At 37.9% G+C, this 26,190-nt stretch overlaps 4 protein-coding genes across 5 annotated transcripts; 2 read left to right on the top strand and 2 right to left on the bottom strand.

Moving 5' to 3' along the window:
- Positions 1–1,184: 1,184 nt before the first annotated feature.
- Positions 1,185–8,142, top strand: LOC145913467 (mitoguardin 2-like). Of its 2 annotated transcripts, none has more exons than XM_083001129.1 (15): positions 1,185–1,373; positions 1,494–1,609; positions 2,138–2,243; positions 2,392–2,459; positions 2,595–2,679; positions 2,753–2,857; positions 2,988–3,114; positions 3,778–3,892; positions 4,564–4,652; positions 4,720–4,823; positions 5,342–5,414; positions 5,653–5,838; positions 6,189–6,323; positions 6,736–6,906; positions 7,414–8,142. In XM_083001129.1, exons 1-15 carry the CDS (start codon positions 1,237–1,239, stop codon positions 7,573–7,575), a joined length of 1,779 nt encoding a protein of 592 aa, XP_082857255.1. In that variant the 5' UTR covers positions 1,185–1,236; the 3' UTR covers positions 7,576–8,142. The 2 variants fall into 2 exon arrangements, with proteins under 2 accessions (XP_082857255.1, XP_082857256.1); XM_083001130.1 differs by having other exon boundaries at positions 1,261–1,377; positions 1,497–1,609.
- A 31-nt stretch (positions 8,143–8,173) lies between these two features.
- LOC145913225 (4-trimethylaminobutyraldehyde dehydrogenase A-like) lies at positions 8,174–11,415 on the bottom strand. Its single transcript, XM_083000809.1, has 10 exons — positions 11,221–11,415; positions 10,819–10,964; positions 10,631–10,760; positions 10,439–10,573; positions 10,024–10,220; positions 9,731–9,871; positions 9,477–9,665; positions 9,203–9,290; positions 8,945–9,083; positions 8,174–8,786 (listed from the first exon to the last, which is right to left on the bottom strand). The coding sequence occupies exons 1-10, from the start codon at positions 11,396–11,398 to the stop codon at positions 8,579–8,581; spliced, it is 1,551 nt and encodes a 516-aa protein (XP_082856935.1). The 5' UTR covers positions 11,399–11,415; the 3' UTR covers positions 8,174–8,578.
- Positions 11,416–11,937: 522 nt separating this feature from the next.
- On the top strand, positions 11,938–20,327 carry LOC145913334 (rab-like protein 6). Its single transcript, XM_083000954.1, has 14 exons — positions 11,938–12,279; positions 12,640–12,774; positions 12,922–12,969; positions 13,231–13,409; positions 13,890–13,996; positions 14,747–14,852; positions 15,302–15,405; positions 15,888–16,029; positions 16,363–16,480; positions 16,862–17,027; positions 17,413–17,519; positions 17,746–18,080; positions 18,690–18,843; positions 19,229–20,327. Exons 1-14 carry the CDS (start codon positions 12,150–12,152, stop codon positions 19,429–19,431), a joined length of 2,034 nt encoding a protein of 677 aa, XP_082857080.1. The 5' UTR covers positions 11,938–12,149; the 3' UTR covers positions 19,432–20,327.
- Positions 20,328–23,291: 2,964 nt separating this feature from the next.
- Positions 23,292–25,902, bottom strand: LOC145913371 (tubulin alpha-1 chain-like). Its single transcript, XM_083001000.1, has 7 exons — positions 25,764–25,902; positions 25,246–25,465; positions 24,945–25,049; positions 24,649–24,845; positions 24,085–24,582; positions 23,810–24,003; positions 23,292–23,547 (listed from the first exon to the last, which is right to left on the bottom strand). Exons 1-7 carry the CDS (start codon positions 25,764–25,766, stop codon positions 23,409–23,411), a joined length of 1,356 nt encoding a protein of 451 aa, XP_082857126.1. The 5' UTR covers positions 25,767–25,902; the 3' UTR covers positions 23,292–23,408.
- Between the last annotated feature and the right edge of the window lie 288 nt (positions 25,903–26,190).

Raw genomic sequence — 26,190 nt, 5'->3', positions numbered from 1 at the left:
AAATATTTTTCGCCGTGAAGCCGTCATCGGTTTCTATATGACGTCACAAATGTAAACTGTAGTTTCCAAACATACATAATATATACATAAACTTCTGAGCCTGTAGGCGTTGTACACCGTTTGTGCTTTAGTTTGTCCGTTTGAAAATTTGGGTCCCAATGCGTCGATTTGTAAAATCCGGGTTGGGTAAAAACGAAACGGGTCGTAAAATTTCGGAATGGCTCGTGACATTTCTACATGCCCTCCATTAAACTGCACAGAAACTTAAACGACGTAAAGTGCCGACCTGTGTCTGCCCTTGAGTAACTCTCTCCTGTATTATTCATGCTTTCGCGATCAAAACCCGCTGCCCTTCTCTGTGCAAATACATCGAGTGTTGCTGTTGGAGAATCACGAACTACCAGCAGGTAAGTCTGCTTGTTTGCCACAATGCTTTGCATACGTGTTTCGAAGCTATTCAATGTTCGCCAGATCGACCGGAAAACGCGAACGATGCGCTCGTCCGCATCCCACCGCGTGATTAATGTTACGTCACAATGCTACCATCGATCTTTAGACAATCCCCTCAACGGCTTGTAACAAAATAAAACAGAAGCACTTTTGCATCAACGGCTGTGTTCAAACCTGTCTTCCTGTTTATATATCCATGTATTTATTTTGTCCATCAATCCTTCACAACAAAACTGCACAGATGAATTGTTACAGGTCAAACACCAACAAAACATTGCACCGCATAACAAATAGGATGTGATGCCATCACGCATTGTTTAGCATCTGTCCCACTTCCCACAGGAGCATATCATAGAAATCTTATTACGCGTGACTGTTTTCTGCAACAAAACTCGTATGCCCACATTTAAATCATTTTCGCTGTATCACAACATACCATATAATGAGTCATTTTGTCAATTAAACCATAGAATACTAAAACAGCATTCTTGGATCAAAATGCAAATCCAATAAATTCACCACTTAGCTAAAAAGATTGCAAATTAGTATGCGGGGTGCGCAAAAAAAATTCACAATTCTCTTGTATCTTTATTATTCGTTTTTAAAGTTATATTTTAGTATGCAAGAAACATAATATTTTATTACGCAATACAAAAACACAAATTTATTTGTTTCTTATGGAAATCACACAACGGGAAATCACCAGAAAAAGCCCTTTTTCGCGTGATGGTGATGCAAGGTTAAAGTTTTTGTAATTGCAAAAGATCGACCTTGAACTTCCATGAAATGCCGTGGTTCGACGTATGGCAAATTTTTAAAAGTTTTCCAATTCCGTCTTCATTAACTTTAAAGAGAAGTGCCATCGTTGCGGCATCTTTGGCAGGATTGCTGACCGTTTTATCAACAGCAAATTATTTCAGAAGGTTTGTGTTGCTTTTTCATTTTTGTTTGGCTTTGTAATGATCTTTTTAGTGTTAAATGTTTGACTAGATTCCAAACATTTTTGATTTTGTACTGAATTTGTTAACTTAATATTTCTTCAGGAGAAAACAAAAAAAATTTTCAAGGCAAAAAGATGAGGAACATATGTTGCTTTCTGCAAAGCGAAAAAAGCTAAAACAGAGACCCAAAGAGCCAGTAACAAGCACAGCTAATTCATGTATGTAATACATACACCAGATTGAAAAGTTTGGTGGGAGGAATTTTTTCGGCGATCAATCGTTTATTGTGTGTGTGCGGACGATCCTAGCGTTTTTTTTTTGGATGTTATTGCATTGGCTAATTTATGTTGTGTGAATTATAGGTAAATTTTTGCAAAATGGTCAATTTTTGTTATTTTTTCCAATCTGGTACATACACAACTTTTTTAACCAGTTGATAAAATGGAAAATACAAAGACAATGATAATGACGTTTTGTCACAGAAATTTTTTGTCGCATGTGCGAAGGATGTGCATGAAAACAAAATGCAAACAAAATTACAATCGTGTATAAGCTGCAGACAGATGGCCACTGTTTCGACCTAAAAGGTCTCTGCAGCTTATACACAATTCATATTATTGGCTCCACATTGCTTATCAAAATTACAATCATTATATAATTCTGCATCGCAAAGGTCTTTCATCACAGAAGCACCATTAAAATCCACTTTCCATATTGCAGAAAGTTTATAAGATTTGCATTTTCAGCCCCAAGAAGTGTTAAACACAAGAGGGCCAGAAGACGGCGACGCAATTCACTTTTAAACAGTTTCACATCATCATCGTCTGCAGTTAGCAGCATCAAAAACTCAAGGTACACTTGTAATCGTTGTGTGTAACCAGGGGTTTGTTTGTTCAAAAAAAACTGACAAACATTTTTTAAAACTACTTTACTTTGAGTCACTGTAAGATAAATTATGTGCTCGAATTCTCTGCAGTGATCATAAACCTATTTTTTTAAGACATGGAAGAATACCATTACCCACAGATGATGAAAGTTTTTATCAAATAGAAGTCCTATATCAGGAAGGTACAAACAATTATGTTTATTACTCTACTGTAAACATGTGAATGTCCCTAAATATACTTGTTTTTTTAATTTCTAGAATATGATTTTTCTCTTAATAATAAATTAAAGAAGCTACTTTGTTAATCTTATCGCCAGGGGTCGACTCTTTTGAAAAAGCTCTTCACAAATGGGAAGAGGCTTCATCGATTCTCCAGAATGGTTCCAACTCTCAAACTCCCAGGTATGTCAGTGATAGTTACTTCATTTCAAGTACTTTCGTCATTGTATATTGTACATACAAAACCCTTCTTTAGAAACTCACATACGCAGAATAAAAGAAAGTCATTAAAGTTTTATTCTGATGATGAATCAAGGCCACAAAACGGTGTAGAAGAGAGACTGCAAAGAAATTTGTCGAGGTAATGTTACCGTTGTTTTTTCCATTTATTACGTGTACATATTTTGTTGGAAAAGACTTGAGACTTAACATATTGAATGTGGTAGTGGGTGTTTGGAGTAAAAAGTTTTGATTGAGTATTTTGTTTGCAGGTCGTCCATGTTAAGATCCAACTCATTTTCCACATCATTTGAAGCAGGAAAAGGACAAAATAACAATTATTATTCCCAATCTGAAGGTCACTTAGACGAACTTCTGCATGAGCTTGAAACACACAAGGTAACTATTTCACATTCAATATTTGGTGTTTTTTGTGTAGGTTTAAAATTTATGATCTTGCCACTTTATTTGTTCATTAAGTTATAATTTTTCACATTTTGCAGGTGTTTTTTTTGTTAGATTTTTGTAGAAATCCTGTTTTGATGATTTTTCTGTGCATAAAGTGTATTGATTTTCTTCAGAAACAAGGATCTTTTTTCCCTAAACCTTATTTGCATTCTTGCATGATTTTCTCTGCTGCTAAAACGTTTCTTTCATCCAACTTTTCCTTCTCTCTTTCAACTTTCATCGAAAGTTTGATGAGAAATCTTTCATCCATCAATCAATCTCTCAAATTAAAGGAAACGCGCGACATCTGATGACTTCCCTCCCTCAAAATGATTTCAATGTTGGTTGTTTTTACATCTCCCGTTTAAGTCTATCACTTGTCTTCTTCTTGTTTATGGTTTCGGTATATTTCCTTTTATGTAAGCCTTCCAATGCTGGTATCAGTGTTAATATTTTTGTTATTTCCTTCCTTGTTACATTTGCTGTCAAAATTGTCTTAACATTGGTTTGACACAATCAGGCATATTTTTATAATGTTTGTGATGAAACGTTTCTGTATGACCACAATCCTACTTCTGTCCCAAAAAAAATCACCCAACAAGGAAATCTTATTAGATCGGTGATGGAAGAAGCCCAGCATTGTTCGAGGAACAACTTCAGTCCATCATCGAACATGCTCAGCACCTTCAAGATGCATTCGACTCCATGTTGTATCCACATAGTGGCACAGGTATGTAGGTCACAGCAGCCGGTGAAATTGTAATAAGGTCATCAGTGCAGTTAGTTCTTAGCCTGTAGACGCAAGGTGTTATGTCATGTTTCTAAACTGTGTTTACGTGTGGTGGGATAGTGCAATGCATCGTAGCTCATTTCTATTAATCGTGACGTGGGATTATTTAATCACCACAGCACGTAACTCTTCATTCGTGAAATGCAATCTCGATTAAAAAAAGGGTTTCGTTTTCAGTTCATTGAGAAAGATAAAACCGATAAACGACCTTGCGCTCATTGGACGAGTCGGATACGAATACGATCGCCACAGAACCTTTAGGCCTAGCAATAAAATAGCGACCTAAACTTACGCCAATGACTTAACCAGTAACTTATGGCATAGAGCATTTTTCTTGGGCTGGCGCTAATACCACGTTTCTTACTTAGTGTTGTTATTTGTACTAACAACATATGGTGGACTGCAAGTTATTCAGTCATATGTGTGAATGTTTGAACACTTTTAATAAATTACTTCTGATATTGCCAGGCATGTTTTATTGCTGCAATACGGCTGTTCTGGCAATAATTATATCGACTTTGCTGGAAAGGTCATTTGTAGTGGATACGTATTGCCTATTGACTTATTTGCATTCATTTCCTTACCTCCCCATTGTTTTATTGTTACCATAGGTTCAGATACGGATATGACGCTAACCGGGTTCGACGATCTATCCGACGAAGATTCAGAATCCAATGAATCCTACGTATCAGCGCGCGAGGTTCGTTTTACGTGAAGGATATGAAGATATTGTCTCTTATTTGGTTAAAATATCCTCTCATTTGCAGTTTCTGGATACTCGAAGCGACGAAATTGCTCACACAAGGTTGTTGGTTTACGAGAAAGCGTTGGAAGCAGTTGAGCGCGGGGATGTCGAATGCAGAACTATGAGGTGTGTTTTTACTTTCGTATCTTTGCAAATGAGTCATAATACTCGTTGAGAGCTGCGGACAGTCGTGTACTCACTGTTTCGCCCTATAAGGGCTCATCAGTGCAGCTGGCGGTTGTAGTCCAGCTTTTAACCAGGCAAGCACAGAGATTTCCACTTTGTGGTACCTTTCATACTTTTCATACACGTACACGATGTAATGTGAGTGTAGGTTGTGTGAATACAATGGAAGAACGCCTTATTTGGACGATTAATTGTTGTCAATATAAACATACTCTGTGTGCTACACACAGTCCAAACTGTTTCGACCAAGAGTCATCATAAAAAGCATTTTTTGCATTTAAAATAGTGAGAGCTGATATTGTTGAGGGTGTTCTGTGTTTTTGCACTGGAAACTAACATTGTCTAAAACGTCAATATACACCATTTTCTGCTTTCTTAATACTGTATACGATAAGTCTCATACAATCTTGTGTTGTGCAGAAGTTATTGTTTTCTCACATTCTGTTTAATTTCCACAGATCAGATCTCCTCGATTGTTTTTCTGACGATGAATTTCTCGCCAAACTTCACTGCGTCAGAAGTGGATTGACTGTAAGTCGCACAAGAAACACAAATATTTTATTGTTGGCTCTATTACTTACACTTTGTATAAAGTAGATGTATATAAAATTATGTATATACTGTATCTGCACTACTAATATTTCATATGGTCCTCGTATATCAGCCGAAACAAAGTATTTATGACCGGTTTTTCACTCTTTCCTAGTAGTGATTTCCACGTCGCCATCCAATATTAAAGCGATGTGGATAAAAAGCAATACTTTTACAGGTCATGTTGGAGGACACGACGGTTCGTGATTGGTTGATCGAATCTGGGCGTTGCATGATGGAATGTATATTGTGCGCAGCCGAGCGCAACATCGACGATTTTCGGAGTGCATTTGCACGCTTGATTGAGTTTGTTAACGACCCGGTAAATTGGGTTAAGATCGAAGAGGAACTGAAAGATAGACGGGTGAGAATATAGAGTTGACTCAAAGGGGTCGAAGGATGCCAACACTGTCCTTATTTATAAGAGTGTGTTTTTTTGTGTTGTTTTAGCACCAATGTTTATATAATACACACATTATGTATATTTGTACGGCCTCCCATATTGTAGTGGTTTACAAAGATCAAGTACTTGTATGGTAATGTTGCCGTGTGGTTATTTTGGTTCGTTGGAATCGCTCAAATGCTGAAGAAGTATTTGGTTAGAAGCAATATAGGGAATATTGACCCCACAAAAGTTATCCATCCGTCCACCAATCAACTCAATTAAAGACGTCGTTTGGCTCATTGTGATTTAACAATACCTCATTATTGTAGGTTGTTCAACTTTCTTTTTACGATATCGTCCTCGACTTTCTGATCATGGATGCGTTTGATGACCTCACCAACCCACCAAGTACTTTAACGTCCATCATGCAGAACAGATGGTTGGCAGACTCCTTGAAAGAATCGGTAGGATATGTTGACTTGAATAAAGAACAAACTGAGAGCTGCAGATAGGTGCACGGTGTTTCGACTTGTAAGCTGTGATCAGTGCAACTGGTAACTCAGCCACTGGGCTAGGTTTATAAAATATGAAAACTGGTGCGAATTTGTATATTTGTTTGTTGTGATACTAAGGGTTGCGTAAATTATTTCGCCGCTTTCAGAAGACAACGCTTTTTAAACATGTGATGTATAAACATTTCTGCGCAATGTACGACATCAGCTTTTTGCATGCATTTTGTTTTCAAAAAGATATTCTCTTTTCTGGCCATAACAAAATCAGGCAAAATAAATGTTTTTTTCTTTTTCACCGACGAAAAATTGCGGACTTACAAACTGAGGTGCAACTTTTTAAAACCGGGGTTTCCCCACGTTTCAGGCTTTATCGGCTGCTGTGTGGTCGGTGTTAAAGGCCAAACGAAGTCGTCTGATGCACCAGGACGGTTTCATCGCTCATCTGTACGATATCAGTGACCACGTATCGCCTGTGTTGGCTTGGGGATTTTTGGGACCTGAAGGTCGTCTCAAGGACGTTTGTGAGCGGTTTAAGGTGGGTTCAATTGAATAAACGACCCTTGGTTTTTAGGGAAAGTTCCGGATTCGGTTTAACTCAGTGGTTCTTAACTTTTTTTATATCATTTCCCACTTCAAGTTTAAACGTATCCTTATTTCCCACTGGTATTTAAATTTGTTAACTAAGAATTTAACTGTAGCACTTTTTCCATATTCTTTTGTATATTTCGGTGCCGACTAATTACCCACCTACAACCCTATAATTTTCCACTAATAGGAAATTTCGCACCGGTTAACAACAACTGGTTAATCTGGAAACAGTCGAAATTGGAAGTACAAATAATTTGCAATCTTTTTTTCAACGAAATGTTTTATATCATGAAACCCTGACGTCATTGACGTATTTTAAATATTTTTCCAATTGTGAAATTTTGGAATCGTTTTTAAACTAAGCGTAATAACGGAATATCATGAAAACCTTACAAAACTTCATCTAACATAATTTTTCCACTGTAAATTACCATCGGTGTTGTTGATTTTGTAGGAAGAGGTGATCAGCTTTTTACGCGACCTCTTCAACTTCGATTGTGTTCGCTACACATCCAACTCCCAGATGGCCGACGATATTCTTAAATTAACGAGAGAAAAGTTCGAGAGTCTTCTCTTGTATTTGCACACGCCCGCACTCGATGACGTCAGAGGATAAGATTTCTATGCACTGTGGTGTTGTCAGACATTTTGTCGAGCTTGGTGCTTGTGGACGTCGTAGGCCGTCAAATGATTTTTACTTCACACTGGTTCGAGCGGCTGAACGCATAGAAATCTTCCATTTTTTGTTGTAACTTAACTTTGAGCGGCCAAGCTAAAATGTGCAAGTAAAAATGATATTAATTAAGAATAATTTAAAGCCGTTTGTTGAACACCTTACCAAAAACATCTCTTGCATCCTTTTTAAACTTTTTATTGCTTGCAAAATTGCGTATGCTTTAGTTCTTCCTATGTCACTGTGACATACGTGTTTATAAAATAATGGCTTCCGTTTCTACGCTGATTAAGCCACAATAAATCGTCAGCAAATAACCCCATGTAACCCGTGGATTGTGCGTAAAACTGTCAGCATTTTAATTGTATTTGGTCTTGTCGTTCTGCCATAACTTTATATTGTGATTGTGTTCACATTTTTCTGCAGTATCCGGATGTCGTTTTTGACTTTAAATAACTTCCTTCTTTTAGGGTTCGCGATTTTACAAAATAAACACTCAGTATGGTTTTATTTGAAGAATGTTTTTTTTTGTCCGCAGCAGGTTCGTTGGCACAATGAACAGCAAACACTCTTGACACCAAAGAGTGCAGTTACACAGTGAAATATACACGAGTATCTTGACAATTGCATTTCCAACAGCTTGACGAAATGAAGACATGACATATGAAACTGATTGCATACTAATACTCTCAAGTGTTGTATAATTATCAATGAACAAACAAAACTAGTTGAAAACAAGCAGGGCAGTAATAATACCAGTAGTATTGGCAGTTATGTGGATAAATTGATTGAAAAATCTTTACTTCATGTTAATTATTACGTAAAAAATATATTTTTAGCACTTGGCTATGCTCAAAAACACAACGGCTTCTAACAGATATATGGTCTTTGTAGCTATATTTTGACTGTGTAGTTGGTCCACCAGGATTGTGTAACATCAGGCCATTTAGAAAGGACAGTCAACATCATTGGCTTCAACGTACACAGTTTTAAGCTGAGTGAAATATTCTACTGTGATCATCCCATTTTCCCGACCAATGCCAGACTGCTTGTAACCTCCAAAGGGCATTTCAATCGGGTAAATATTGTAGTTGTTAATGTAGCAGCTTCCAGCCTGCAGCCTCGCTGCCACCCGGTGGGCTCGGTTAAGGTCCCTTAAAGATAAAAACACTTAGCTAAAATAGGCTTCTTTATGAAGGTAAATGAAATACAAAAAAATTTAATGATGAAAAACCACACTTGGATAAATAATTATTTTAGTTTAAATTAAATGATATTTGATAAGTGCATGTGAAAATTATATTGTGCTTACTTTGTAAAAACACCTGAAGCGAGCCCAAATCTACTGTTGTTAGCTCGTTGCACCACTTCTTCCTCGTTATCGAAGGTGTAAACGTTCATAACTGGGCCAAAAACCTCTTCCCGACTTATTTCCATTTCATCTCTCGCTTCTGAACGTAAAGAATCAAAAACGTATCATGAATTATTATCTTGAGGTGGCAGTTATTATGCAATTGATAGACATGTAATAAAAACATTACAACATAACTTAAGGTGCAAGTTCACTTACTAATAATGCATGGTGAAATATAGCTGCCTCCAGCTAATACAGGATCATCTGGCACTTCCAGCTTCCCTCCACACAAAACTTCACCTCCCTATGGTAAATAGGCAAAACATTGTTATAACCATCTTTGTATAATAAAAGTTATTGATAACAGCATTCTTGTCCAGGAAAATCAACATAAACTGTTTAAAAACACTTTTAGGAAGTGGTTAACATGACATTAACACCTTTTTTAAAAATTGTCTTAGCTAACAAAGTGACAAACCTATTATCTAACCTCTTGTTCAGCTCGACGAATGAAGTCCAAAACTTTTGCAGCGTGTTGTTTGTTTATCATAGAACCCATCATCGTTTTCTCACAATGGGGATCGCCATGCTTGATCGCCTTCACTCGATTTACCAACTGGCCGACAACCTCGTTGAAAATTCCTCTTTGAATAAAAACTCTTGTGCCATTTGAACAGACCTACACCAAAACAACATCAAAAGTACATACATGCAGAAAATATAAACTATTTTTTCACAACAAACCTGGCCTTGCGTTAAATAATTAGCCATCAATGCACCCTTCACAGCATTTGTGATGTCACAATCATCAAACAAAATCAAAGGTGACTTTCCCCCCAACTCCAAGGTTACAGTTTTAATGTCGTCAGCACAATTTTTCATCACCTTGGAAAAACACACATTAACTGAACAAACATACACAATTAAACTCATCAGTTGACAGAAGATCAAATTGAACAACAACTTTGATGCCGAAAACTTGAAGATTAATATTATCAAAGGACTCCAAAGCCCCAGGTACCCAGGAACCAACATACTTTGGATCCGGTTGGGACGCTTCCAGTAAAAGTAACTTTAGCAATATCCGGATGAGTGCAAAGCAGGTTTCCTGTGTGGGCTCCACCTTGGACAACATTATATAAACCATCTGGAAGTCCTGCTTCCTTGTAGATTTCACCAAGTAGAACTGCACTGAGTGGTGTGAATTCTGAAGGTTTGAACACCACAGCATTTCCTATATTGAGGAAATAGATTTACTTGTATGTTGCTAGATTTACTTGACTTCACTGCATTTCAAATAATCATTGCATTCTGAACTGCTTAAAAAAATAGAAAACCATATGCTGATATGACTTGAAATGTATTTACCGAAAACCTCAAAGCGTGAAGTAGTTAAAACCATACCACTCGCATATTTTTCGTCATAGGACATTTTAAATAGATTTTTTTTACCACATGCCAATGCAGGAGCAGATTTCCATCCTGCCATTTGGATCGGATAATTCCAAGCCCCAATTGCAGCAATGACTCCCAACGGTTCCCTTCGTGTGTAACCAAATGATCCAGATGGCAGAGTAAAATGCTGACCTAATGTACAAAAATTGTAAAAGAAAAATGGGCAGAAACTTCTCTAGACAGACTTACCACACAAAGTTGCAGCTATTCCACTAAAATACTCCAAAGCATCCACTGCAGTTTGAATATCACCTCTTGCTTCCCAAATGGGTTTTCCAGTGTCGAAGACCTCTAGTCTTGCAACTTCTTCTTGCCTTTGCTAAATAGCAAGGTGCAATGCAAAGTGTGAAACCATTTCCAACAGAAACACATTTTACTTTAAGATATCCTGCACATTTGTTCAGTATTTTAGACCTCTCAAATCCTGACAATTGGCCCCATTCAGTTTGGGCCTTTTTTGCTGTCTCAACTGCATTGTTGATGTCATTCTTACCACTTTCTTCCATTTGGCACAACAATTCTCCTATGAAGAAGAGAACAAGGTAAACCATCACAAATTAAAAAAAGTGGTGCAATTCTGCAGGTATACATACTTAATCCAGAAAATTTTCTGAAAAACAGTTCTATATAATCTGATTGCTTTACTAAATAGGAGACAACACACAAGTGTCAATACTGTTAAATTGTAAAAGAATTGTTACATACGGTTTTATTATCATCGTATAAATCCACTTGAACAAATGATGTAACAGTGACTAGAAACAAAATTGCGTTCTTGCCTGTTGCCGGTTCTTCAATGCGAATCTTTTTTGCCGCCGACTCCAAACAACCCGTTTTCTTTCCATTGATAAAATTTAGCGGCGTCTCCGCTTTAAAACTTCCACTTGAAATAACGCGACAAAAAGAATTTGTGCCATTACATGTTCTTAATAATCCGATGGATTTGTTCAGGACCATTTTGGTTTTCGCGCAGAAAAAAACATCAACAAACAAACGAGTAACGTAACACCACGTGAGGGGGATTTCCCGACCCTCCTGATATTTTTTGTTGATTTTTTTAGCGACATATGTCATTTTGCAGCAAAGAAAATCACCTTTGTCAGTCGACTGGGTTTGTAAAATTTTATTTTGGAGACCATCTTCTTTACGATTATGACATGTTAAAAAAAATATTTGTTAAATTCAAAACGAAGCGCTCAGAAAAAGTAAGTAACGATAAAACGTAATACAAATTTTCAAAGATGCGTTTAAATTGTAAAATGTTAATGTCTTTTATGCCATCTGCTAATACAAAAAATCATAATTGTTCAGCAAGCCACTGAAAGGTGTCACGTTTCACTCTGCAGTCAGTCCGTGGTGTTGCTCTTAAACCCACTCGCGTTGTAGAAATCGTGTTTATGAGTCATGAGGGCTTTGTTTGATATTATAAGCTGGCATTTTTGCCTGACCAATGTCAGGGCTTGCTGCTGAAGCTGCTAGGCATGTTGTCTAACTTATCCCTTTGTTTTTGTATGTTTTTCTTCGTTATGTGTTGTTGCCTTTAGGCTAACGTGGTTAAGTTGAATTGTCATATCGTCAAATGCATTAATGCATACCGTAGCTTACTGCTCATATAGGCTAAGCACGGTTAAATAAATACGTTTTTTTTTGCCAGAAGATACCTTTACATGAGTGTGTCAAAGTTGGTTAGTTTTATTTATTATTGATCATGTTTACATCCATAAAGAAATGGGTTAAAAATGAGGACAGCAGTAAGAGTCCGACCGGCCCACCGGCCGGAATGCAAACCATGCGATCAGATCTTCAAAAGAAATTTTCCAAAGGAGTGCAATACAATTGTATGTTTATGCATTTTGACTAAGCCTACATATACCAGATTGGAAAAAAAAAATATTAATGAGCCAATGCATCAACATACGAAGAAAAACGTTGTGATCGTCCGCGAAATTAACGAACGCCGAAAATCCTCCGCACAAAAAACAAACTTTCCAATCTGAAACCTATATATACCAAATTGGAAAAACTAGCATGCTCTTTTGTGAATATTTACTAATTCTGTGCAAAAAGATATTCATTAACTTAACGAAAAATTTAATTTGCAGCTCCAAATATTATGGCTTTTTCTTGCAAAAACTTGGCCTGTAATTGGTTTTGACACAATCAAGATGTTTTTGTAAATTTGTATTCTTTGATTTCAGTAAAAATTATCCTTCGTGGAGATCGGAATACTGGCAAAACGTGTTTGTGGCATCGTCTTCAAGGTCACAAGTTTATCGAGGAATATGTTCCTACACCAGAGATACAGGCTGCTTCCATTCATTGGAACTACAAGGGTAAATTGTATTAAAAAATGATTGAAGTTATGTTTATCATTGAATACTAACTTTTATTAAAAAAATAAAGCAAATTAATGTACTAATTTATGCAGAAGTCGATGAAACGTTTTTGTGGTCAAATTATTGATCGTGTTGTTTTTGCAGCCACTGACGACATTGTGAAGGTTGATGTTTGGGATGTTGTTGACCAAGGTAAGGATTCTAACTTGTTGGCAGATGAGGTAATATTTAAGTTGGCACAGTTTTGTAAAGTACTTTGCTGCAAAACTTGCTACATGCAATTGAAAAACATGTACCACATAGCATTTGGTACATGTAGAATTGTAATTGTAAACTCAGCATGCCTTTTCTGGATTTGACACTGCAACTTAGCAATTTTGTTTGTTTGCAAAATGTTTGTATTCCAATCTGTGATAAAATAAAAATAAGTTTTATTCTGATACATTTATGCAGGTAAAGCAAAGAAACATACAGATAGCTTGAAAATATCAAATGAAGAAGAAGGAAGTAATGATAATCAAATGCTCGATGCAAGTTTTCTTGATGTATACAAAGGAGCTCATGCCGTTATTTTCGTGTTTGACATCACAAAGAAATGGACTTATCAGTATGTTGAAACGGAACTCCCCAAGGTAAAACCTGTACATGTATGTTGTTGCAGCAATTATTGATTTTGGTTTGAAAGCATTCAAGGCTTAAGCTTTAAATGCAAAGCAAGGCCCAGTCTGTAAAGGAATGCAATATGGTGTGGGTCTAATTACTAGTATTAATTATTTACACTCTTTTTGTTATTTTGCAACTGGTTGGGTGGTTGAAGTTGACAATTGTTCCTACAAAACAAAACTATTGCAATTAATGTAAACATGTTATATTTATTGCGCTTTTCATGTAAAATGTATTCTAGACTAATGCAGACCTATATTGACTGTTTACAAAATGACAGAGCGACATAATGGAACATATCTTGGTAGTTCTTACACACATAGCTTTGTAGTGAAATTCACTGCATATGTTTTTTTATACTAGATATTTTTTACTGATTAGAACTCTGTAAACTTTCACCAGTGTTACGCAGTGCATAAAGTCTTACATTAAAAACATAATTTTTTTAGGTCCCTTCACATATTCCTGTTCTCGTACTCGCGAACCACAGAGATATGGGGGGCCATCGTGTGGTGGAACTTGATGAACTTCAATATCTCGTTGAAGGAGTAGATAGGTATGGGTGTGATTTTGTATCTAACATAAGGCACTTACCGCATGAAGCATGTAGACTTAACATGGATTTACAACAAGATTATCCACTCAATAATGATTATTCATATCTTTATTTAGCTTACATATTTGAAGGCGGCTAATAATTTATTCGTAGCGTAATTCTACACAGTTTGTAATTTGTAAATTCAATTTTAAAGTTATACTAATATTCAGTGGTCATCTTTTTTGGCCAAACAAGATGACTGGATAATCCACATATGTACTATCTTGTATTTGCCTAAAGCCGTCCTCAGTTAAAAATACTTAGCTAACAATAAGGTGATCACTAATTCCATGTGTTAATTTATTGATAACTCATTCTTTTGAACATGTATGCTTTACTAACAACAGGCAAATGTCTATGTACGAATCTCGCTTCTACAAAACTATCAAGTCCCCATTCAATAGGTGTTGTATGATGGAATATCATCATTTTATGCATGTTGTTCACATATACAGACTTCTTTACCTTATTTTTTAATTACATTTGATGATTTTGTTGCTTTTTCATTGGTGGAGAGAAAAGATGTTGGCTGATTTTTTTAGATCAAATTGGTCCTGATGTTGTGACTTTTGTCAAATTTTTTCGCATGTGTTTAAAAAAATCTGTTTTAAACAGTTTTACGAAACATTTAATTTTGGAACTTTTTTTTAGGAAATATATATTGCTTTTCCTGGCGATTTTTTAATTTCCAAATTTTAATTGATCCAGACCACCAGGATCAGCTGGAATCATGTTTCTTGAATCTTCGATGAAAAGTGGATTTGGTTTAAAATATATTCATAAGTTCTTCAATCTCCCCTTCCTTCTACTCCAGGTGTGATATTAAAGTTACAATAAATTTGCTAGGAATATTAAAAAATACAATAAAAACCTGCAAAAAAAAGCATTGAAAAGTATGTAAAATGACTCTTTTCAAGTACAGAAATGATGTTCTGTGGACAATCACACTGTTCCAACCTATCAGCTCTCACTAGCGTTGCTGGTGACAATCTTGCCGGCTCACTGTCATACATAGACAAATCCACTTAGTGGTTACTTCGGCCGATACCAATCTGTTTGTAAAGTGTACACCATCTGTAGCACACTGATGATCATTGTTGACCATCTGTTACCATGTTACTGTATTGTTTTGGTGATACAACAAAATATGTTGGTTTAACCTCGTCTGGTTATGTATATGTACACAAAAGATTGATAACACCGTACTACTGAATATTGGTGTTGTTCAATGATTTCATATCAATAAGTTAATTTTATTTGAAGCGTGAGAGTTTATTGAAACAACTCGAAACCAACTATCTTGATGTGGAAAGTTGCCTTGAGGAGCTGAGATATGAACCATCTTCTGATGAACAGAATTTTGACAGGTAATATAGTCAGTGTTACAACAGTATTTGCTTGGGGATAACAAACATTCCTGGTGGTCACACTAACAGCTTGCCAGTGTGGGTTATTTGAGTACAAAGACCTTCAGGACTACACAGTAAATGTCTGCTTGAATATTCCCAGCATCTCAGCTTTGGCTTACTCGTTCAAAATTCAGTTTTATATTATTACAATATTATTATAGTGTTCATAAATTGCTTATAGATAAACTGATTAAGAAGTATAACTGAACAAAACTGTAAATGCTTTGTAGCAGTGAAAGGTTATGGTCATGAAAGAGCAATTATACTTATCTGTCTCTGTACTGTCTGCAATTGCATAAACTCCACAAACATGAAGAGAGAAGTTTCACAATTTAATAACTATTCATTTTAGTTTTGAATAAGATTCTTGGTTTTAACAATTTTTTTTTAAATTTTGAGAAATAAATTAAATTTAAATTCGTCAACAAATTTTTTATCAGTTTCATGGAAATGTTGGAAAACAAAAAACAAGGGAAGAAATCTTTGTCAACAGCGCCACCAAGTGATCAACAGAAACCCAAAACTCCGGACACTGAGGTTCCTGCGAAGCTGTCAAGTCCTCCAGTAAAACCACAGTCCACGGTAGTGTTATTAGAGTAACTTGCCTAATAAAAATATTCTCATTAACGGCTGAAAATGTTTTTAAGTGACCCTGTGGTATATTTATCTACTTCTAGCAAATCTATAGTTGTGTCAAGCACATCTATATGTATTTGTGTATATTTCAATAAGCTTCAGAATGTCTACTTATTGAGTTTTGCTATGTGGTGCGCTGATTCTAAGCTCAAATAACAACTGACTTTAAAAATTGAAATATTGGGATCCAACCAAACAGGCTGATCCTGTAGTAAATAGCTACTGCTTTTTTTAGTGTTACAAATAACAGCTATTCATGTTATATTTTATTGGTTTAAGCCGATTGAGCCAAGTTCAAATGGTTCAAGTGTAATTTCACCACAACCAACGTCCCCTGTTGAGAAACCAAAGTCAACTGAACCAGAAAAACGTGGATTCATGTCAAGATTTTTTAAAAGTAAGCAATTATGTTTATTGGAAAAAAATAGAGAAACTTAAATTCTTACCATTATTTGTTGCTATTTTTTTTTGTTGAATCCATTTGTTTTGTTAAACTTAACAAAACTGCATAAAACGTGTCTTTTGCTGCATAACCCTGCAAGTGCTTTCTGGTTTTGATTGTAACCAATGTAAGTATATGATAAGGTTTAATTCTGCAGAATTACATTATAAAATAACCTTGTGTCAAACGTGTTTATTGCGTAAATGCGTTTGACAAAAGGTTATTTTATATTGTAATTCTGCAAACGTGAAGTTTCCACCTGTGTCACGCACAACAAGTGGCATTGGAAAAGGTCGATTTCGGAATGAAAATATTGAAGGTTTAATTCCTATTCAGGTTCAGCGCCAACATCAGCTGAGAATCATTCCCCTGCAACAAATGGTGACGTCACATCACCCCAGACGTCGGCTCCAGTGCAACCAGTCAAAGATATTGATGAGTTTGTGCCAGAAGGTGGCGCTGTGGATCAATTCCTTGATGAAGTTCCAGAACAAAAAACAAGGTTTCAGACAAATATTTTGAATTATCAAACATCATGCGTCCTTATCAGTGCCATTTGTGATGAACATGATCTTGTCAGCCAACTTGCCAAAGACTTTTCCATTTCATTGTTTGGCCATAGTCCGTATTACAATAGTGCGTATTGGGTGGTTGGCACCTAGTCATGAGTACCTAACAGATGGCATTTACTACAAAGTTCAACTAAGTGGAAAAACCTGTGCTTGGCAAGTTATTATCACAAGCTGCTCTGATGAGACCTGCAACTAATTATCATTATTGGCTCCTTGCTTCTACATTATGTACAAGTTTTTGTGGTAGCATAAGGCTCCAAAAAATGTAGTATTTGTCTATCTATGGCATGTTATCTCTATAACACTCTTTCACAGGCATGGTGGTAACCAAGATTCAGACTCTAGCAGTGATGAATCCGACCACAATCCAATGGTTGCTGGATTTCAGGAGGAATTAGATTCAGACGATCAATTTGCAGCAGGTGGGTTGTCAGGTACACAATGTTGTTTTTTTCTATGGTTGGAAGTTAGTGAATTGTTAATGGTAAAGTATGCAACAAGCCCCTAGAGCAGTGCTTCTTTTTTATGTCATTCCCCACTTTCTGTTTGTTACTTTTGGTGATTATCATGGGATTTGCAATTAAAATCTTCAGCTTTGGTTTTCAGCAAAAACTGTGTATTTCATACAATTTCACTTTAAATTTCCAGGTACCGGGAAAGCTTACACTTACTCGGATAGTGATGAAGATTACATCGCACAGACACAAAAGCAAAAACACACAAAGAAGAAAGAGAAGGGCAGCATTAAATTAGACTTTAGTCCCATGAATGAACCAGAAGAACCTGAACATTATGCAGTGGACACTGCAGAGGAAGAGAATAAACATGAATATGAAAATGTCGCACAAAGTTTTGGAGAAACGACGACGTCTCCACCACAACATAAAAATACCGAACTGACGTCGGAAGAAAATCAAACAAAAACTGTCTCGAGTAAATCAGCGTTCGAAGATATTTCAAGTGATGAAGATCCAAGTAATGTGGTAGGTGAATCTGGAGGTAACATCTTCTTAGAATTATGGAAATGTTGCTCTGTAAGAATTTGTTACTGACGCTACCAGACACAATACTCATTATATTCAAAGCTCTTCTGGCAAAACTTCTATATTTGGTCGACTGTCACTCGTTATTCAACTGACTTTTCTCAGGACGAGTATGTAAACATGACGATAAATACTAAAGCAACGCTTTGTAAATCAAGTTGTTATAATTTGTATCTGATGTTTAACGTTTAATGTCCGTCCCTTGAAAAACAAGGGAGTAACTTGCCGGAAAGTGTAAAGTGGTGAATTTGTGCCACAAAATTGACTTTGGAATGTAACTCACGGTTTTGTACATCTTTAATATAAACAAGATAGCCCATACAATGCTGGAAAACTTCATGCAGACGTTTCGATTGTTTTCTAAAATCAATTTCAATGCAAATGAAGGCAAACCGGCAAAATGGTGCGGTGAAGTTGACTTTGTTTTTTGGTATTACTTGGAATACTACCTGTTCTTGATACTTCCAAACATCCAACTTCAGTTATATACCTTTTAAAAAAATGTTTTAGAAATTTAATTCTTCAATAAAACCACTCTGTTTGCCTTAGGTCTCAAACTTCGTGGAGGACATTTCCAGCGATGAGAATGAGCTTCCTCCAGTGGTTGAATCTCCGAAAGAGAAAGAAACGAAACGCGCCAGTCTCCAACTACAGTCGAGTGACTTCGATTTTCTAGAACAAATCACCAACAAACCTAAACCAGGTTTGTTTGATTTGTCAAATTAAACATTTATTCTATCCTTTTTGGTATGATTATGACCTATTAGTTTCATTGGTTTTAAGAACAGTGTTTTTTTTAGTTGTTTGCCCATAAAAGTCCTAGCATCTCTATTTTCTTTTTGTTAAACAAATGTGACAATAATATAAAAATTTCATTTACTGGCGTTACAGTGTCTGAAGCGTTTATTTTTTTATTCCTTTTTGCCAAAGTAATGTTTTTAACCACTTTACATATTTACTATGAAAAATTTGTGCTTAAACTCAACATAAGGATTGTAATTCACCGAAAATTATATGCTTTTGAATAAATGGCTTGAAATCACTGCATTGCCTACTGTATTATTTGTTATATGCTGTTAATTTTGCAGCGCACGTAAAAGAAACTTCCAAAAAATCCTCGTCCAAAAAATCTCGTTCCCCTGCTGATGGGGAAGCCCCTAAGAAGCACAAGAAGAAGAAGAAAAAACAGAAACAGGAGGAGGGAAAAACCTCGAAGAAGTCCAAGCGGAAGTCGGAGGATGGTGATCTGGAAGCTTTCCTCGCTTCCGGAGAAAAATACGAATCGTTATGAAACCTCGATACTTCCGATAATGATGAAAGCTCCAAACAAATCGGTGCTGTTGGATCCGACAGGACCTGCGGGCAGTTCAGTGACTCCTGTTGGCCACTGTTCTTAAGGTATTTCCCCCCTACAAAGACCTCTAGGCACTAAAACAAACTCTGGTACTATTAGTTCGGAAGGTGCAGGCCCTGAATATTTATTTTGCAAACTTATTGAAAACGATATCCTAAAATCCCTTCAAAAGAAACTTCCGTCAGCAGCCCTGAATACAAAACTTGGTTGTTTTCCATTTTGTTGCAATAGAGAGTTCTAACGGTTGCCAATACTGTCCGATGCTGTTTTATTTTAATATTATTTGGTAATCCTGTGCCACCCAACAAAATCGTGTATTTTGTTGACTCTATTTGGGCTTGTCGCAATCTGGTACTCTTGTAAAGTTCCTCTTATTTTACCCACTTGCCCGAGAGGCCGAGCAAATAAAAGCCACATTCTACTATGCACATGTAACGTGATGACGAACAACCTGGCGAAATAAATCCGAAATTTCATCTGTTTTAAATTAACTATTTTTTCACGACCTGGAATGCACGGTTACTGCATCATATCAAACAATGTAGTTTTTCATGAATATTTGTCAAACTTTGGTTTGTGTTGGCTGCCGTTTTCAAGTGAATTTTAAACACGGCGCCTTGTTTATATTAATGTACGTCAACGTAACAATAGCAAAGACGCCTTTTCTCTACTAGCTGTTCCGCAATATAGGTTGTTGCTATCTGTTTGTTTTGTATCGTTAAATTGTTTTTGTTACTGCTCGTTCTGCGTGCAATAAACCAATGTTTTTGTGTTCATCACAATTTCTTTTGTGTTTTGCTGTAGTTATGCTTGCTTACATGTGAAGACAGACATTGCTTCAGTGAGGACCAAGAACTTGAAACACTTTTGCGGAAAACAGCGCATCGAAGGCCGGCAAAAAATCTACGAACGCCCGATGTTCTAAGTAGCTGAAAAATATTCCGTTTCTTGGCCAAAGGCCAAAGTGTTTGCGCGAGGTGGTGAATTTGTTAGGTCCAAAACAACACATTTTCGCGGGAAAAACGGACCCAGAAGTCCGGCAAAGGGCGCCAATTAACGTGAGAAACAGTGTACACGCAGACTCGTTCTTGTACTACTACATGGGGCAAGTCGTACCGTTGTGTAGGAGCTCGGTTGCGCGCATTGGTGTGACAGAAAATTTGGCACTGAATGCCCGCAGAAAATTGCAGGGAGATGGTGTTACATGTTGGCTGCTAGCGGGGAGGTAGCTGTTTTGCCTGACATTAGAGGTGTTATGCTTGTTTATCAAAGTTCTGCATGGGATACGTGAACGCAGAATCGATCCGGGTCTCACATAAGGAACGTGGTGATGGTGTTGGATTTCGCTCGGCGAAACGATGAAGTGATGTTGCAACAGCGCCACCTGGCGCCCTTGTGAGCCCCGATTTTTGGCGATTAGATTTGCTGAAGAAGCCCACATGTTATTGCAGAAAACCAGGCAGTGGACGCAGAGTCGATCCTATGCCATCATGAGAAGATGGTGTTACTTGTTGGCTACTAGTCGTTTCTCAAGCTCTCCAGCAAAAACGTGAACGCAGAATCGATCCAGGCCTACCATAAGGAGCGTGGTGATGGTGTTTGATTTCGCTCGGCGAAACAAAAAAGTTAAGTCGCAACAGCGCCAATTGGCGTCTTTGTCAGACTTAATTAATTCTTAACGCTCTCTTAATTGAGTTGAATAGTTGCTGGATTTGCTGACAGATGAGCAACAGCAACTTTAAATTGGGAAATGAGCAAATGGTGCGCGAGCACCGAATCGAGCACTTTTCCTCGATCGGTTGTCCACATTTTGTCTCGATCGTCGGGTTTTAGGTCGATTATTCGGCTTTTGATCCGTCGTTAGAGCCCTGATGTGGGGATCTGATCGAGGAAAAGTGCTCGATTTGGTGCTCGCGCGCCTTTTCTTCTAAAAATCTCGAATTTGGACCGACTCTGCGTTTTCAAAGAAGGAAAATCGCAAATTATGAGCAACTCTGTGTGCACGTAACCGAAAAAATTACCCTAAAATGGTGAAAAAAGTGAATTTGGTCGACTCTGTGTTTACGTTTTGGGCGTATTTTGAAAATTATTTTTTTTGCTTTTTTAAAAAAAAAATTAGAAAAAAAAGCAACTCTGAACACCACCCAAGTGTCCAGAGTCGCTTCCTGCGTCACCAACCTTCCCGCCGTTTACAGTGGCAGTTTTGCATCTATTGTCACACACACGCACATACGCACACACGCACACACGCACACACGCACACACGCACACACGCACACACGCACACACGCACACACGCACACACGCACACACGCACACACGGAACTACACAATCGTTCCATCGCACGATGACCTCCAACACACTCGCTTAGTTCACTTATATTCGCACTTACCTCGGCTTACGTATATTCCAGCTCTTGTTCTGTATCAGTGGGCTTTTCACTGCGAGCAAAATTCTGCAATGCTCTCACATTTTCGTCCCAACTTGTTTCGCTCAACATTAAAATCAACCTCAATATTTGCTACTTTACCAAGAAACCTCTGAGTTTCAGTTTTCTGACACCTCCTGTCAAACCTTAACGAGTTCCCTGCCACCAACAATTCAACTTTAAGTGAGGAAGCTCAAATACTTCACAACGTTGCGGTCAAATCTCGTATAGGCACGTATAGCTCGTACGTACCATGGTTAGTATTAGCTTTGAATCGGATATAAATCCTCACAACGCACGAGCGCTGTCTCTCATAGTAGGGCAGAATCGATTCTGCGTCCACCGCCACATTTTGGGCTTTTTTCAAGGCATTTTGTCTCTGAACCTGCTGGGCGCCGATTGAGGAAACGTTCTCGATTTGTTTCTCGCTTTCGCAAACGAAACACCGCGATTTCGTCGATCCTGTGTGTTCGTATCCTAAATTATCAAAAATTTGTAGCAGTCTTCCGAATTTTTAGAGAAACAACATCAATGAGAGCGACAACAGAAGTTACATTTGAAATCTGACATCGGCATTGGCATGATTAAGCCAATCACCCTATTGCCAAGTCAACATACACTCAACATGTTCCTATTTTTCCGTAATAAGGACCAGTTACGTTTTGCGCGCACCTCCAACGCGCAGGAGTAGCTTCTCATGTTAGGTCGAATCGATTCTGCGTCCACCGCCCACTAACTCCTTTGTGTTTCCCGGAACTGTCTCATGAAATACCACACGGGTGTGTTGCAATGATAACGTGCATGTATATATTCGCGTCTCACAAAAAGTTGGAAAAATTTCATGTACAAAACTCCATGTGAAATTCTATCCTCAAACGCCATGAGCTGAAGTCAGAACAATAAAACCACGACCTTGAACACGAAATTGGAATAAACCAAGAATAATTTTAAGGGGCTTTACTTAATTTTACCCATCACTGCAACTATATTTTGGTTTTGGTCGATATAATCTGATTAGATCAGCTTCTCCCACAACCATTTGTTATAATTTGTTGGTATCTTTATCTTCAGTATCGCAGTGAGGTGGTTACGACATGTGGAATGCCGATACGAGGTGTTCCCCGAGCTTAAGCTCTCTTGGGATCGGGTTACTTTTAAGGGCTGATTGCTTCATGATAAAGGCCCTTTTGCCGTTGCTAATTTTATATTGGTCGTAGAGTCGCCAACCCCGTAGAGTCGCCAATTTGTTAAAGTTTGTTTGAAGCAAAACATATGCCGGTCAGTCACCGCTTGCTGGTTATTCAGATGGATGGAACATTACTACTTGTAGGCTTACTAAACGTTTATGTTTGTGGGGGCGACTTCGCGCAAACAAAACGAAAGAATATAATTGTCAATCCCTTGTCATTTTATTTACAACAAACACAACAGTGAATCACCAAGCTGATATTATTTGCTCAAGAGTAGGAAGATTCTGGTGGATGTTTAATATTCCTCATCTTCATCTTCCTCCACATCCCCGTCAGCGGAATCGAGACCAACTTCTTCGTAATCTTTCTCCAGAGCGGCGAGATCCTCTCTTGCCTCTGAAAACTCACCTTCTTCCATTCCTTCCCCAACGTACCTAGAAATTGACATTTATTTACAGACTCACAGTAGGGTAAATCGACAGATACAGGCAGTCAATTCATAATTACAAAGCACTACGCCCTCATATTTACAAAGCACTATGTCGTAATTTTTAGAAATTAACGTTAATATTAATTGAAAAACGCAATTATGCACCTTTGAAAACATTACATTTTTAAAATATTTTTTATAGATTTACGACTGCTTTATTTGCGAGAATCTTTTGACAATGCATATAATTCTTCTGTATTTCTTACCAATGGACGAATGCTCGCTTGGCGTACATCAAGTCGAACTTGTGATCCAAACGAGCCCACGCCTCGGCGATGGCAGTTGTGTTGCTCAACATGCAAACAGCTCGTTGCACTTTTGCCAAATCTCCACCAGGAACAGCTGTAGGGGGCTGGTAGTTGATTCCAACCTTAAAACCGGTCGGACACCAATCCACGAACTGTGAAAATATTAAATTTAGCTGTAAGATAAACCAATTATTTGACAGATTTTACACTAAAAGCCTTTTAAATGCTCTTACCTGAATTGTCCGCTTTGTCTTGATGGTGGCAATGGCTGCGTTAACGTCTTTGGGTACGACGTCACCACGGTACAACATGCAGCAAGCCATGTACTTGCCACGCCTAGGATCACACTTAACCATTTGGTTGGCTGGCTCGAAGCAAGCGTTGGTGATCTCGGCAACAGAAAGCTGCTCGTGGTAAGCTTTTTCAGCCGAAATCACTGGAGCGTAAGTGACCAATGGGAAGTGGATACGTGGATATGGCACCAAGTTGGTTTGGAATTCCGTAAGGTCGACGTTCAGGGCTCCATCGAATCTTAACGAAGCTGTGATGGACGACACGATTTGACCGATAAGTCGGTTAAGGTTGGTATAGCTTGGTCGCTCGATGTCGAGGTTTCTACGGCAGATATCATAGATGGCCTCGTTGTCAACCATGAAAGCACAGTCCGAGTGCTCTAATGTGGTGTGGGTTGTCAAAATAGAGTTGTATGGTTCAACAACGGCCGTGGAAATCTGGACAAACATAGCAGTTATTTTGTTTACTAACTATAGTTGTTGTTTTTATAAAAATAAACCAACCTGCGGAGCCGGATAAACGGCAAATTCAAGCTTTGACTTCTTGCCGTAATCGACGGAGAGTCTCTCCATGAGCAGGGATGCAAAACCAGATCCGGTTCCTCCTCCGAATGAGTGGAAGATGAGGAAACCTTGTAATCCGGAACATTGATCTGACAGTTTCCGGATTCGATCGAGAACAGAATCCACCAATTCCTTTCCTGAAAGGATTTTCGTGTTAAATATATTTGCCCGAAACAAAAACACAAATTGCAACCGCAGTGAACAAAATGGGTAAATTCCAGTATTTTTGTACTTACCAACGGTGTAATGCCCTCTCGCATAATTGTTGGCGGCATCTTCCTTTCCTGTGATCATCTGCTCCGGATGGAAGAGTTGGCGATAAGTTCCTGTACGAATCTCATCTGCAGAGGATATTTTACAGTTAGCGATATTGCTATGTACCAGTGTCACAGGTTACGTACATCTGGAGAACATATTTTAATATTACTATGCACCATGTGCCATAAGTTTACATACAATATTTAGGGTAAGTTTGGTAAGCATTGGCTGTAAAGCTTTTGACGTCAGCGAACAAAACTAGCACAATTTACCGCCTACCAACGACAGTCGGCTCCAGGTCCACGAAAACTGCCCGAGGAACGTGTTTCCCTGCTCCCGTTTCACTGAAGAAAGTGTTGAATGAGTCGTCGCCCTTGCGACCACTATCTTTGGACATCGTGCCTTCAGGACTGATTCCATGCTCGAGGCAGTAGAGTTCCCAGCAAGAGTTGCCGATTTGGACTCCGGCTTGTCCAACGTGAATTGAGATGCATTCGCGCTGGTTGATAAGAGAATTGCAGCCACTTGGTTGGTAAGGTATTTACATCAGGCGCAGGTTTACTTTTCAGTTAATCAGAATTGTTTTGTATCAGACGTAATCACTGTTTTCTGTTCCTATAAACTAAAAATATACTTGAGTAAGACACTGACGATGCTCTTTAGCGAAATACATTTGCATTACATGAAAGTCAACAGACTTTAGCCCTAGAAACATATCTTTTCATGTTTGTAGTCATTTTATGTCTAAAAATACATGAATAAATTGACAAAAATAATCTCGAACAAGTGAAACTCACCATTTTGAAGCTTGGCGATTCTTTGCTGACTGAAAACGAAAGAAAATGCAGACTTTCGAGGGTCGGTCAACAAACACTATTACGAGGTTCGTGACGGACTGTGAATGACACGCCCTGCAACAGCACCTCCTTTATATACCCGCAGTGACGTCACCGCAACAGACGGTTCTCATTGGCAAAGAGAAGTTCACAGGGGAATTGCGCAAGACGCAAAATTCCAGAGCGAGTTGCGAAATCAAATTAGGAACAGGTGCTTGGTCCCCCACCCTCTCCCAGGAGTCGAAACAATCAATGTATTGACTGCTCGTCTTTAATCAGTCGAAGCTCAAAGCTACCACTGTCTCATGCAACTTTTTGTGTTCAATTTGCACTAAACGTTTCCATTGTGTTTGAAATACTTTTTTATATCTTTTCGTTGAAAACAGTG

Source organism: Ascidia mentula, chromosome 9 (genome assembly GCF_947561715.1).
Source record: "Ascidia mentula chromosome 9, kaAscMent1.1, whole genome shotgun sequence".
NCBI lineage: Eukaryota > Metazoa > Chordata > Ascidiacea > Phlebobranchia > Ascidiidae > Ascidia > Ascidia mentula.
This window is presented reverse-complemented; position numbering and strand designations above follow the sequence as displayed.

What these genes read in the sequence shown, in the direction of transcription:
- LOC145913467 (XM_083001129.1), top strand. Translation starts at nt 1,237, where the DNA reads ATGCCGTGGTTCGACGTATGGCAAATTTTTAAAAGTTTTCCAATTCCG. An exon ending in ACAGCAAATTATTTCAGAAG is followed by an intron (nt 1,374 to 1,493) that starts GTTTGTGTTGCT and finishes ATATTTCTTCAG; the next exon opens with GAGAAAACAAAAAAAATTTT. An exon ending in AGGAACTGAAAGATAGACGG is followed by an intron (nt 5,839 to 6,188) that starts GTGAGAATATAG and finishes TCATTATTGTAG; the next exon opens with GTTGTTCAACTTTCTTTTTA.
- LOC145913334 (XM_083000954.1), top strand. Translation starts at nt 12,150, where the DNA reads ATGTTTACATCCATAAAGAAATGGGTTAAAAATGAGGACAGCAGTAAG. An exon ending in CTCGTTGAAGGAGTAGATAG is followed by an intron (nt 13,997 to 14,746) that starts GTATGGGTGTGA and finishes TAATTGATCCAG; the next exon opens with ACCACCAGGATCAGCTGGAA. An exon ending in CACCAACAAACCTAAACCAG is followed by an intron (nt 18,844 to 19,228) that starts GTTTGTTTGATT and finishes TTAATTTTGCAG; the next exon opens with CGCACGTAAAAGAAACTTCC.
- LOC145913225 (XM_083000809.1), bottom strand. Translation starts at nt 11,398, where the DNA reads ATGGTCCTGAACAAATCCATCGGATTATTAAGAACATGTAATGGCACA. An exon ending in ATTATTTAACGCAAGGCCAG is followed by an intron (nt 9,666 to 9,730) that starts GTTTGTTGTGAA and finishes GTTTTGGTGTAG; the next exon opens with GTCTGTTCAAATGGCACAAG. An exon ending in TATTTCACCATGCATTATTA is followed by an intron (nt 9,084 to 9,202) that starts GTAAGTGAACTT and finishes CTTTACGTTCAG; the next exon opens with AAGCGAGAGATGAAATGGAA.
- LOC145913371 (XM_083001000.1), bottom strand. An exon ending in GAGAGGGCATTACACCGTTG is followed by an intron (nt 24,846 to 24,944) that starts GTAAGTACAAAA and finishes AAATCCTTTCAG; the next exon opens with GAAAGGAATTGGTGGATTCT. An exon ending in AAGCGAGCATTCGTCCATTG is followed by an intron (nt 23,548 to 23,809) that starts GTAAGAAATACA and finishes GTCAATTTCTAG; the next exon opens with GTACGTTGGGGAAGGAATGG.